The sequence below is a fragment of the Chrysochloris asiatica genome, unplaced genomic scaffold (assembly GCF_000296735.1).
Source record: "Chrysochloris asiatica unplaced genomic scaffold, ChrAsi1.0 scaffold00091, whole genome shotgun sequence".
NCBI classification, from domain to species: Eukaryota; Metazoa; Chordata; class Mammalia; order Afrosoricida; family Chrysochloridae; genus Chrysochloris; species Chrysochloris asiatica.
In genome coordinates, this window is record NW_006408609.1 from 4434532 (window position 1) to 4449482 (window position 14951).

A 14951-nucleotide genomic window follows, 5' to 3' on the forward strand; every position below is an offset into this window, starting at 1 on the left:
ATTTATGGTGATGGTATAGAATTTGGTCCTGGGAAGCAGGGACCAGACCAATGTTATTATCCCATGAAAATTTTAACATGTCTTAGTCATGAAATATTTACTCTTTGAGTTCAGCAGAATTAGGAGGCAAATTGAAATATATGAAAAGGGTACAAAACACTTACTAATGTCTTCTTAGTGATATACTGTTTTGTGTACTTCATGGATCAATGTAAACTGAGTTCCTGGAGTGGGGCCAGGACATCAGTATTTTTTTAAGTGTTCTTCAAAGGATTCTGACAAAAGGCACTTATATAGCAGATTGGCAAATTCTTTATGAGCACACTGAAAATTGCAATTCCAATGTCAGAAAGGTATTGTGGAAGATTACTGGATTGAGTGGAAATTTACTTAGAAAGAGAAACATCATCTGCTGTATTGGTACTTATAGCGGGTAGAGATCAAGTAATTTGCTCACTTATTAGCAAATATCTATCGATCACTTACTAAGTGGAGGTTTTTTCTAGCTGTGGAAAGATAACAGTGAAAAAGGCAGATGAACACCCAACTCTTCTGAATTATAAGAGCTACTTGTGACACACTAATTTTGAGGCACACTAATGGACTTCTCGATTCCTGGTGTGGTGCTGTGGGTTAATGTGCCAGACTGCAAAGCCACTTGAACTACAAGGTCAGTAGTTCAAGCTCACCAGCTTCTCCTTGGAAATCCTTGTTACCAACTCAACAGCACTTTAAAAACAGCAACAACAATGAATTCTTGGTATGGTGCTGTAGGATAAGCACTGGACTGCAAACCATATGGTTGGTGGTTCAAATCCACCAATTGCTCCTCAGAAACCCTGTATAGGTTCTTGATGAGTTGGGATCGACATGAACAACAACAACAAATGGCACAATAGTTACACAGTCCACTGCTATACAAATGGTCATTGGTTGGAACCCACTAGTTGCCCCATGGGAAATAGATCTGGTTTTCTGTTTATGTAAAAATTATTATTGTTGTTGTTATTAAGTGCCATTGAGTCAGTTCTGACTCATATTGACCCTGTATAGGGTTTCCAAGGAGTAATTGGTGAGCTTGAACGGCCAACCTTCGGTTCAAACTGACTCTGCAGTCCAGCTTATTAACCTGCAGCACCACACTGGACTCCATTCTGTGAAGATTACAGCCTAAGAAACCCTAAGGATCAGTTCTGCTCTATATATGGAATCACTATGAGTCAGAACTGACTTGACAGCATACAGTAAAACCAACATAATCTACTCAGGTTCTATACTAAGCACTATACAAGTTCAAACTCATTTAATCCTCACAAAAACTACAGTGATTACAGGCATGGCATTGAGATTTCATTTTCAAGGGTCAGACATAAAATGTCATAAAAAAAGCTGAACTATAAAAGTTGGCCTAACTTGTATTTGTCATATTTTCATGAGATACCTAAGTAAATTGCCATTTATAAGCTATAAGCTAAGAAATTATTTTGGATTTTTTAGAAAAAGTAACTTTGTTTTTTAATGTATTTTATTATTTATGCATTTACTGTTACTAGTGTTGTTCTATCTGTCTCATTTAATTCAGCCCAAAGAAGGCTTTTCATAACTGACATTGACCATATGTGAATTGTGGAAACTTACATTTACATATTCACAATCACATGCAGAATTAATCACAGGCACTTTGAAGGATCTGAAAGAAGTCCCTAGTTATGGATTTGGAAATGAGTTCAAGGATAAGCTAATTGAAGCTAAACTGTAAATTAGAAAAGATTCTGGCATAGCCAAAGGCACTTTAGCCCAAAATACAACAGATGCAAAGTCTTCCTCCAGTTAACTCTCTAACTAGGTAGAAGACTTTGGCCAATTTATTTTACATTTTATGTTCAAATTTCTTTTTTAAATTATTAGAGTTGTAGAAAACAATTTTAACCAAAATTGTATATAGTTCTATGAGAATCTCTAATAAGTTCAAAGTTGAGCAAACAGTTCCTTATTCCAATATTGAAAACATGTGTCTCTGGTCTAATGAGGATTGTTTACCATGTTTGTTTTGCTATGTCAAACTGATAGGCCCTTGTCAGTTCATCCAGATGAGCCTGCAACATGGGTTGCATCTCTTCTCGTGGGGATGGAGTAAGAGTTGCAGTGGATTGTTGCCCAAAGGAGATAGCAGGAGATGAAGCCACGCCTCGGACAGGAGGTGTTGGGACTCGATCATCATCTTCTTCCAACTCATCTTCCATGCCCTGGTGCAAGTATGTTTGTACTGGTAAAGGTGGGCACCAGCTATCACTGTCATAGCTGAAAGCAAATGAGAGAAAAGAGAAAAAAAAAAAAAAGAGCACATTGACATGCGCACACACACACACCATTACACTGACAATAAAACCAAATAGTATCTAAAATGTTCTCTCAGTTTAGTTTCTCCTTATCAGTTTGTTGATGCTACTATAGTAAATCACCTGACTGTTATCTTAATTTCTAATCGTAAGCACATCTGTTATCTCAGTATCTTAATTTATTCTTAAAAGACCTTATTAGCTAATTGTTAACCCTCAGTTACAAAAGGCAATACATTCCCAACAAAGTTACTCATGCAGAAAAAATAAATTGCTAATTAAAAACAACTAATGAATTCAGTGCTTGTAGATTTAGCCACTTTCTTCTCCAGTTTATCCTTGTGCATGAGCAAAAAATGCCTATAGAGTTGATTAGCTAAGAAATTTTGAAAATATTATTTTCTCTTATTCGAGATCTATTCTAACCTTTCATTCCATATACCCCATGCCAATCATTGACTTTACAATATAAAATATATTCAAATTTTTGACTTTCTTAATATTCTAAGTAGAAAGTAATGATGCCTTTTGTTGTGACATCTAAATTTAAATCAATAAAAACAAAATATATTTTTAAAGAAAAATAAAACTTTAATGCTTAGGGATTTTGATCTAGGTATAATAGGATGTTACTCTAAAATCTATTTATTGTAATGAAAATTAGTAGCATTTCTATTTATACTTTCTTTGGAGTGCCAATATTTTCAGAAAAAAAAATGAATCCTAATATACTTACAAAGAGACTTGAGTATAGCGTAAGTAATATTGGTGCATATAATTCTATAAATTCAATCACTTAAATATTTCACAAATCTCTTTCCTCCCTTTTAGCCCTACTTTCACAAGCACAGTTCAGTCTCCTTACACCAACAAGCCCCTTAGCTTTCACGGTCTCTCGGGATGTTATCAGCACTGCTATTCTATCGTCCATAAAGGCAACAGGATTATTTTTTTTCTGAAATTGTCATCATATCACACCTACGCTTAAAATTATTCAGTGATTCTCACTGACTAAAGAAAAATCCAGACTCATTAACTGAGAATAAAAGACACCCCCACCCCCCATCTGGTTATCCTAGCTTCGTTTCCCACATTTTCCCTGACACCAACCTACTGTACATTTATTCTATAGCCTGGATTTTCATATGGCTGTTAATAAATCATCTGCTTATGAGCTCCTGCTTTCATTTCAAGATAAGTTCAAATGTCATCAGTTTGGAGATGACTTCTGCACCACCATAAGAAATTGATTACAAATTGTAACAGTTATATTATACCTCTTCACATTATATTAAAATAATCTGTTTCTATGTCTTTATTGCCCTGCAAAGTAAATTGTCAGCACCTACTTCAGTGTCTTAAGGAGTTCTGGTACTATAATGGTTATGAGTTGGGCTGCTAACCTCAAGGTCAGCAGTTCGAAACTACCAGCAATTCCACAGGAGAAACATGATACTTTCTGCTCTCATAAGGATTTACAGTCTCAGAAACCCTATACAGGGTCACTCTGACTCAGAACTGACTTCACGGCAATAACCAACCAAGGAACCAACTTCAGTGGCTGATGAGAAACATATGGCTTTCTGCTTCCAGGAAGACTGAAAAAAGACTTGAAATCCCATTACAAGGTTACTGTGAGTCCTAATGTGGTGCTGTGGGATAAAGCACTGGACCGAAATGTTGATTTGAACCACAAGGTCAGTGGTTCAAACTCACCAGTACTCTTTGGTAACCCTATACAGGGTCACTATGAATTGGAACTGACTCGATGGCACATTACAAAAACAACACTTCGATGTCTAACACAAGAATGCTATTCGATAAAGAAACTGAAAATACAATGAATATCATATGTGCATATGTCTTATCTTAATCTTATATAGTTGTTCTAGTTAGGTGCTATTGAATTGGTTCTGACTCTTAGCAATACTACCCAAAACAGATTGAAGCACTGCCTAGTACTTTCCTATGTTTGAGCACAGTGTTGCAGCCACTATATCAATCTGCCTTATGCCTTATCACAGACCCTCTATTTTATTAAGAATAGGCTTCGTCTCTAGGTATTGGTTCCTCTTGATAACCTGTCCAACCTATGTTAGATGAAGTCTCCCCATTCTCACTTTTAAGGAGAATTCTTTACTTCTTCCAAAACATATTTGGTCATTCTTCTGACAGTCCAGGGTATATTCAATAGTCTTCACTAACAACATAATTCAAATACATCAATTCTTATTTGGTCTTCCTTATTCACTGCTAAGCTTTCATGCAGACGTGGCAATTGAAAATACTATAGATTGTGTCAGATGAAATTTAGTCCTCTTTAACATTTTAAAGAGGTCTTTTACAGCAGATTTGCCAATGTAATATGTTGTTTGATTTCTTGACTGGAGCTTCCATTCATGTTGATTATGGATTAAAATAAAATGAAGTCCTTGAAAACTTCAATATTTCAATCATGATGTTGCTTACTGGTCCAATTATGAGGACTTTGGTTTCTTTATATTGAGGTGTAATCCATACTGAAGTCTTTGATCTTCAACATAAATGCTTCTAGTATTCTCTTTCAGCAAGCAAGGTTGTGTCTTATGTGTATCACAGGTTGTTAAAGAGTCTTCATCTCACCCTGATGCTGCATTCTTTTTCATATAGCTCAGCTACTTAGATTATTTGCTTAGCAAACAGAGTGAATAAGTATGGTGAGAGAATACAACCCTGATGCACACCTTTCCTGATTTTAAATCACACAGTATCTCTTTGTTCTGTTTGAGTAATTGCCTCTTGATCCATATACAGACTCTGAAGCAACACATTTAAATTATATGAAATTCCTATTCTTCACAATTTACCCAAAATTCATTAGGATCCACATAGTTGAATGTCTTTGCTTAGAATACTTAAAACAAAGTATTCTGGTATTCTCTGCTTTCAGCCAAGATCCATCTTGTATCACCAATGATATCACTTATTTCATGCCCTCTTCTGAATCTAGCTTGAATTTCTGGCAGTTCCAGGGTATTATACTGCTGCAACCATTTTTGAAGTATCTCCTGAAATTTTTTTACTTGTGTATGATATTAATGGTATTGTTTGATAATATCTACATTGCATTTGATCTCCTGTCTTTGGAATGGGTACAAAATTGCAAACAATAACTTCTGAATTTTCAAATGATTCTTGATTAGTTTCTCTTGAATGTTCCTTCATTCATCCTGCACAAAACTGAATTTATCATCCATTTATTTGATAATCATGTAATACACAACAGGATATAGTTCACAGAGTATACATTTTAGCAAGCAGACTGAGATTAAGCAATTTACATGATAGAGTCTTGTGAATAGACCTATAAATCATGCGAGAAGACCCAACATTCCATGGGTGGTTTACATGGTCCATGCACTTGGCTGCTAACTAAATATTGAAAGTTTGAGTACACCCAGAAACACTTCAGAAGAAAGGACTGGTTATCTACTTTTGAATAATCAGCCACTGAGTATCCCATGAAACACAGCGCTACTTTGACACATAAGAGGTCACATGTGAGTCATGGTTGACTCAATGGCAATTAACAAGAAGTGTTAAATTAATTCTAGGGTCTCCCCCAGAAAAGAGGTATTTTAAGTAGAACATGTAGAGGCTCAGAAAAAGAAGAACCTCAGTTCTTCTTAACTGAAAAATTTGGCACCAAAAAAAGAAAGCTGGCTATATAGATGAGGCAGAAGTAAGGTTGGGTCAGATCTCAGAGATACTTAACAGCTCTGATAAATAGTTTGGGATTTGGCATATAGGTGATGGGTAGTCATTGAGAGATACACAGGAAATGATATATTTCACCATATGTCAAGTCATCTTTGACTGTTCATTCAATCTCCCTGGACCCTTAAATTCATTTGACTAAATATCAAATATTCTTCCTTTAGAGATTTAGTTTAAACTCATTGTCTTTTTTTTTTTTTCATTTCCAAAGTCATTTCTCTCATGCTGAAGCTACCTGAACAGTCTTCTACCTCACAGAGATACAAACATAAATGTTTCAAAGATCTTGTACAATTTGATAGAGGTATTTATTTTTAAATGTCATTTATATTTCAGTATTAACAATAGGCACACTACAATACAAACCATATTCATATACTAGAAAATATTTTGATCATATTTTATTCCCATTGGATAATTACGTTAGTCCAATTTAAATGGAAAAATAATTTGTTTTAAAAGTATCTCATTTTCATCTTTTAAACAAGGAGATCATAGTTAGATTTCATTTGAAGAAAAGATTCTGTTGCTTAAATTTTTGGAAACCTTGTCCAGGCAGGTTTCTATTTTTTTTTTTTTTTTTTTGCTATCTTCTAATAAATTTTATACACTAACTATGAATTTGTTGTTTTAAATGCCAGTATTGTCTGAACAAAACTGCATACTTATTTTCACTCTATTCTTCCCATTGCATATAGACTACTCAATTTATCAGAGGGTATGACAGATTCTAAACATACCTTGCTTATAATAAATTGGTTTGTTTTCTTCTTTGTATTTTTCCATCTAGTATATTTTTGTTGTTGTTAAGTGTCATTGACTCATTTCCCACAAAAGGTGAAACCATGTACAAAAGAACAAAACACTTCTCAGTCCTACGTCCTCTTCACAATCATTGCCATGTCTGAGCTGATTGCTGCTGCGGCTGTGCCAATCCAGCTCCTTGGAAGGACTTTCTCTTTCATGCAGGTCCTCCACTTTACCAAGCATGATGTTCTTCTCCAGGGACTGGCTTATACAATTCAACTTTCTTTAAGCCAGCTACACCTTTCAATTTTACTAATCTTAATCTTACAAATTCCTAAACCACAGGCTAAATTCCATATCTTTTATAAAGATTTCACTGACAAGGCTGACCACTATTTTTATATTACTCTTCTGAAGTTGCATTGACAACATTTTGTGTATTTATTTGAAAATTGATCAGAGACTGTCTTATACCAACTCCAATGTTATTTCCTTTAACTGTTGACTAACAAGCACTAGACTGTTAACTACAAGATTGAAACCCACCAGCTGCTCTTCAGAAACCCTATGAGTAGAAACCAACTTGGTGGTACTTAATTAACAAAAATAGCAACCCTGTATAGGGTTTCAGATATCTTTGATACCCCATGGGAGTAAAGTTTTACTAATGGTAATACAGAAACAGACGCAAGCATACATTGGCAGAAAACTTCCAAAGGTTCCAGCCAGATTCAGAAGAGGCTGTGGAATGAAGGATATCATTGCTGATGTCTGATGGATCTTGGCTGAAAGCAGAGAATATCAGAGAGATGTTTACCTGTGCTTTATTGACTATGCGAAGGCTATTGATTGTATGGATCATGACAAGCTATGGACAACATTGCAAAGTATGAGCATTCCAGATGACTTTATTGTGCTCATGAGGAATCTGTACATGGACCTAAGGTTGATATGAGTCAGTACCGACTCGATGGCACCTAACAATAACAACATAGGGTTTCACAAGAGCAGCTGGTGGGTTTTCAACAGCCAATCTGTGAATTGCAGTCCAGTGCTGATCTTACAGGGTTACTCCAGAAGTTTCGTAGATGATTAAGACATATTTAGTGATTTAAAATGTAAATACACAAATTGCTTCTTTAATAAAGATGCTTAGTTTTCTCCATTTTAAAAATGAATTATGTATTTAACTTTAGATACTTGGAACACTGGTGGCATTGTAGGATAAGAATTTGACTGCTAACTGCAAGGTAGGCAGTTCAAAGTTGTTTCTCAGGAGAAAAATAAAGTTGTCTTATCCTGTAAATATTCACAGCCTCGGAAAACCTATGCAGGATTGTTATGAGTCATAATCAACTCAGTGGTGGTGAGTCTGGTTTGGTGTGGGACTAGATACTATGTTACATTTAATAAAATCTGTATAAGACTAATGAAAAAAAACATAACTTGTCATTTACTTAAATTTTCACTCTTTTAGGCACTTGCTTCTATTATGTTATCAGTGACAAGTTAGTTCCGACTCATTGTGACCCGGTATAGGGTTTTCAAGGCTGTAAATCTTTACGGGAGAAGACAGCCTCATCTTTATCCCACAGAGTGGCTAGCAGATATGAACTGCTGGCCTTGCAGTTAGCAGCCCAATTCATAACCCACTACGCTACCAGAGCTCTTTATATTTTATCAGTGTTTTTTACCCATTTACTTATTTTTGTTGTTGTTAAGTGCTGTCTAGCCAGTTACAAAGGAGCTCTGGTAGTGTATTGGTTACGAATCGGGCTGCAAACTTCAAGGTCGGCAGTACGAAACTACCAACTGTTCTGCAGGAGAAAGTTGAGGCTTTCTGCTCCCGTAAAGATTTACAGCCTCCGAAACCCTGTGCAGGGTCACCATGAGTAGGAACTGACTCCACGGTACTTAACAACAACAAGTCAGTTCCAACTCATAGCAATTTAGTAAAAGGTGCCTGAGGAACAGTTGGTGGGTTTGAACCATCAACATGTGGGTCTCAGTCCAATGCTAATCCAGGAGTCTTATTTTATAAGCTGTTGTTGTTAAGTGCTATCTAGTTGGTTCCAACTCAGTAATCCTCTACAGGGTTTCCAAGGGTTCTGGTGAGTTTGAACCACTGACCTTGCAGTTCAAACTGACTTTGTGATTGTATGCTTTTCCTATAGAGTCACATAATTAACACTGCTGTTTTTTTTGTTGTTGTTCTTGTTAGAAGTAATAAGTTCTTTCTGCTTTAAGTGACTTATTGTCACTAGTATTAAGCATTTGCATAAAAATATGTTTATAAATTAATTCATGCAAAATGGATGTATTCACCTATGTCCTAAGATTGCCATGCTTCGTAAGTACTGTTTTTATTATTTCCAAAAATCTAATGGCTAGTGAAAACCTTGTGATTAGCAGTGAAATATTGGGTGAGCAGCTCAGGTAGGAATGCACTAAAGATATGAGTGAAAGGAAGAGCTGCCTCCAAAAAGTAGAATCAGCCTTAAGAACATGAACGGAGTAACACTTCCAGGATCTTAATTTGCTGATGGGGCACAACTCATATGAGATAAAACACCTGCAAACATCCATTAACAATCTGAAATCTAATATATGAATCTAGGAAAACTGGATGTCATTAGAAAGGAAATGAAACACATAAAGATCAATAGTCAAGGTATCAGTGAGCTGCAACGGACTAGTACTGACCATTTTGATAGTCATATGGTCTACTATGTCAGGAATGACCACATGAAAAGGTTGCTTTCACATTCACTGTCAAAAAAAAAAAAAAATTCAAAATCTTTCCTAAAGTACAATGTGATCAAAGATAGGATAATGTCCATATGCTTACACAGAAGATTGGAGTCCTTGTATGGCACTGTGGGTTAAAGTAGTGGACTGAAAAGTTGGTTTGAACTGCAAGGCCGGTAGTTCAAGCTCACCAGCTTCTCCTTAGAAACCCTATACAGGGTCGCTATGGATCAGAATTGACACAATGGCACTTAACAGAAACAACAAGGAAGACCAGCTAATATGATTATTATTGAAATATATACACCAACTACTAATGACAAAGATGAAGAAAGTGAAGATTTTTATCAACTTCTGCAATCTGAAATTGATCAAGCACACGATCCAGATGCATTAATGGTGATTGGAATCTGAAAGTTGGAACCAAAAGACTGATAGCAGGAAAATGGACTTGGTGATAGAAACATCATTGAGAATTACAAGATAAATTTTTGTAACACTAATGACTTATTTGTTGTAAAAACACTTTTTGACAACACAAACAGACATTATACACATGCATCTTACCAAATAGAATACACAGGAATCACACTAATATATATGTGGAGTGAGCCAATGGAGAAGCTCAATCATCAGTCAGAACAAGGCTAGAGGCCAACAGATGAATAGACTATCAATTGCTCGTATGAAAATTCAATTGCAATCTAAGAAAACAAAAACAAATCCAGGAGAGCCAAAGTACTATGTCAAGTATCTCTCAACTGAATTTACAGACCATCACAAAAATAGATTTGTGGCATTAACACTAAAGTCAACAGACCAGATGAGTTGTGGGATGACATCAAGTACATTATACATATGAAAGCATTAAGAAGATAGGAAAGAAAGAAAAGACTAAAATGGATGTAGGAAGAGATTCTATTACTTGCTCTTGAGTGTAGAGGCATTAAAGCAAATGGGAAAAATGACTAGGCAAAAAATAAAACTGAACAAAAATGAAGAAGTAAAAGAGTTGAAAGGGTGGCTCAAGAACACTAAGTGTTATAAGGATACGTGCCAAGACCTGGAAGTAGAAAACTAAAAGCAAGAACATGTTCAGCATTTCTCTTAGTGAAAGAATTTAGGAAAGGACTCATGCCTCAAGTTGCAATACAGAAGGATTCTATGGGAAAAGTATTGAACAACATAGGAAATTTTATAAGAAGATAGAGGGATACATAGAGTCACTGTACCAAAAAGAACTGGCTGCTATTCAATCATTTCAAGAGGTAACATAGTACATAGTACATAGTACATAGATGAAGGTACTGCAGAAGCACAAGTATCACTGAAGGTATTGGTAAAAAGCAAGGCTCTAGGAATTGACAGAATACCAGTTGAAAAATTTCAACAAACAAATGCAATGCTAGAGGTGCTTATTTGTCTACGTCAAGATATTTGGAAGACAGCTAACTTGCCAACTGACTGGAACAGAGGCATATTTGTGAATATATAGCATATATAGACATTTAGATTCTACTTCATTTATATAGTACTTCAATCTTACTATATAAATGCTATTTATTCATAAATATGCCTCTTTTCTAGTCAGATAGTCAGGTAGCTATCTACCAATTATGTACTTTGTATTTCAGTATTAAAACCTTAAGGTCAGCGGTTCAAAACTACCAGCTGCTCCGTGGGTGAAAGATCAGGCTTTCTACTCCCGTAAAGATTTACACCCTCGGAAACCCTGTACAGGGTTGCTATGGGTCAGAACCGACTCAATGGCACTTAACAACAACAACAACATATAAATGCTATAAAAGAGTTCTGGACGCATAGTGGATTATGAGCTGAGCTGCTAATCGCAAGGTCAGCAGATTGAATCTACCAACCGCTCCATGGGAGAAAGATGAGGCTTTCTGTTCCCACAGAGATTTACAGCCTTGGAAACCCTACACATGGTCACTATGCATCGAACTGACTCCATGGCACATAACAACAACATATAAATGCTATATCTGAGATGATGCACATATATTTTCAAAAATGTATAAAAACTAAAAATATATTTCATTAGCTATTAATTTTACTAGGATTGACTTTATCACCAATTGCCCATGTATTTTTTTTAAGAGTGATGTTTTAGGTATTCTATAACAGAAGTAAGCTGTGGGATAAAAGCCGAGCTGGGAAAAGTTCATGAGTTTATCCCTGTGGTTTGAACAAAAGGATGACAAATGCATAGAAAGAGAAGAAAGGACTAGGAAAAGAGGATGAACGAACAAATGAAAGAAAGTTGAGACACGATGCAAATCATACAATGAAGAAGAATTTTTATCAACTCTGCCGTATTTATCTCTTAAACCTTGCCAGAACAACAAATATTTAGGTTTCATTCAAAGACTAAAGGTCAAGAAAGTAACAGATTACTCTCTAAATATTAAGAAAAGTATAGCTGCTTTAGTTCCCTTCACATTTACTGAAATACATCTTGAGTGATTGGATTTCAACTTTTTGTAGTAACATAAAAACAAAAAATAAAAAGACAGTGAAAATAGTACTAATGCCAAACAAAAGGTCTTTTGGCCAATCTTTGTAGTTTGACTTACTGTCAGTGAAATCTAAGACATCCTATTATCTGTCTAGCCTTGTGAATAATGAGAAAGATGACAACTAATCGATGTTGCATGTGAACCAACTTATTAAAGGCCAGATATAAATACCCAATTACTAATAAACACACAATAAAGTTCAATACCAACAAAAGCTTGACAATTTTTAATTACAAAATAAGGTACCAGTTTTCCACTCGATTGCTACTGAGTTCTACCTAGTATCATATGATTATAATAAAAATGTATTTTGTACATAGCTAGGAACTAATATGCAAGAGAAATATGAGGCTTTCTGCTTGCATAAAGATTCACAGCCTCCGAGATGCTATACAGGGCTGCTATGATTTGGAAATGACTTGCCAGCACTTAACAACATGAACTAATATATTTTGACACATTTTTGTTGAGTTAGGCTTATTGGTGAAAAAAAAAAAAAATTCACCATTGCTGCCATAGTATTATAATAACAATTAAATATAGATATGGGTCATTTAATGTCTACTATATATTCTGTGTAATGCAACATTATGTGATTTGGATGTTGCGTGAACACAATATCATATACAAGGGGGCTTCAAAAAGTATGTGGACAAATTTCATTATCTTTTTTTACCCTTTTATTTTATTATGAATTGGTGAAGGTTTACAGAGCAGATCAATTTTCCACTCAACTATTCATACACATTTTGTTTCATACTATTAATTGCAATCCCCAGAATGTAACATCACTTATTCACTACCTCTTTGTATTTCCTGTTTTCATTCCTCCTCCTTTATTGACCCTTATGAACTTTTTTCCTGGGTAAATTCATCCTTTTAATCTCAAATGGTTGATTGCCATAAGAGGCACATACCTTCTTAGTGTTATTGTTTCCCATACAGACCTATTGTTTGACTGAAAAATGAGCCATGGTGGTAATTTTAGTTTTCCATGAACTTTTGAATTCCCCCATTTGGTACAGAGAGTCTTGGTGTGACGCTGTAGGAAAGTACTAGATCACAAGTTGGGTTCAAGCTGCAAGATCAGAGGTGCAAACTCACCAGCTGCTCCTCAGAAATCCTATACAGGGTTGCTATGAGTCAGAATCTACTTGATGGCACTAAATATAGTATATTGTTTATATATATCCAATACACAGATATCACAGTAACCCAGGCACAAGCTGCTCTGAATCTCTGTTAGATTCCAGAACCTCAGGGTTTGCAAACTTGTACTTGCAGTTGGTTGCCTCTGAACATAGGGCACTCTAGAAACTTCAGCAACTGAGTGGATTGGCCATACTCTAGCACTTTACTGCATCCGCCTACCAGTGACCTGCATCTGGACAGAGTCTGTGACAACAGCAGCCACAGGAGGCCCAAGACATGCTGTGGTTGGAAAGGGGCAGAAAATATAGTTGGGGCTTGGGGCTATTTGCTCTTCCTTGACTTCTCATCAAGGACCCCTGGTGGTACACTGGTTAAAGTGTTCAGCTGCTAATCAAAAGGTCGGCAATTCATAACCACCAGCTGCTCTGTGAGAGAAAGATGATGTGGCTGTCTGCTTTCATAAAGATTTACAACCTTGGAAACACTAACTCTTCTTCAGAAAGGGAAATTACATTACATGGGTCAAGAGCTTTTTTGTTGCAAGCAAATTAAGAATGACTCTTCCTGTGTTTGCCTTGTGCCTTCAGAGAAAGCAGAAAATCACTGTACAGCATAGCATAAAGCATCATGCCTGCTTCTCCACTTCCCCTCCAGAGTACGGACTGGGGATTCCTTCTATGGAACAGAGGGGTTCCATACCATGAATAACGCAGATCGACCTGTCTTCAAAACCATGACTCACTCTTTAGAAGACAGATTCAAATATGGGAAGTTATCAAACCCTTTCTGACTTTGCATTACATTGATTTATATTCTGATGTTCTGTTGTTGTTAAGTGCTCACAAGTCAGTTTTGACTCATAGTGACCCTGAATAGGGTTTCTAAGGAGTGATTAGTATGTTTGAACCACTGACCTTCCAGCTAGCAGTCAAGTGCTTATCATATAGCACCACACCATAACTCCTTATATTCTGATGTTTTTGTTCAGTGCCATCAAGTCTGTTCCAGTTCATAGTAGCCCCATATAGAATATCTGAGGACAGCGGGTGGGTTTGAACTACTGATGTTTTGGTTAGCAGTCCAGTGCTGATCCTATAGCACCATACCATGAGTCATAACTGTTGTTGGAAGACAGCTACAGCTACCTGGACAACTGATTGGAAGAGACCTTATCTGTGCCTTTTCAGAGAGAGGGGACCCAATGGAATGTGAAAATCATCAGACAATATCATTCATATCATATGTAAGTAAAATTTTGCTAAAGATAATTTTTAAATGACTACAACAGTACATTGAGAGGGAACTGCCAGGGGTTCAAACCACATTCAAATGAGGATGTAGAATGAGAGATGTCATTGCTGACATCAGAAGAATCTTGGCTAAAAGCAGAGAATAGCATAAAGATGTTTTCCTGTGCTTTATTGACTATGATTTGTAGATCATGGAAAGTTAAGAACAACATTGTGAAGACTGGGTATTACAGAACAATTAATTGTGCCTTGACTTTCGTTATTGAAAGAGTCTCTGGGCAAATTATTGAATGATTCAGAATGCATCAAGAGAAGATGGAAGGAATACGTTGAATCATTTTATCAAAAGGAAATGGTTAATGTTCAACCATTTCAAGAGGTACCATATGAACAAGAGCCAATGATACTCAGGGAGGAAGTCC

General features: G+C 36.1%; 1 protein-coding gene across 1 annotated transcript in view; it reads right to left on the reverse strand.

Annotated features, from left to right (window-relative positions):
* ROBO2 (roundabout, axon guidance receptor, homolog 2 (Drosophila)) overlaps positions 1 to 14951 on the reverse strand; it is a gene marked incomplete at its 5' end in the record, with an annotated part of 881870 nt that overhangs the window by 23505 nt on the left and 843414 nt on the right. The window contains one exon of the mRNA XM_006866447.1: positions 2041 to 2301. Coding sequence (XP_006866509.1) covers positions 2041 to 2301 — 261 coding nt within the window. The remainder of the gene's footprint in view (positions 1 to 2040; positions 2302 to 14951) is intronic.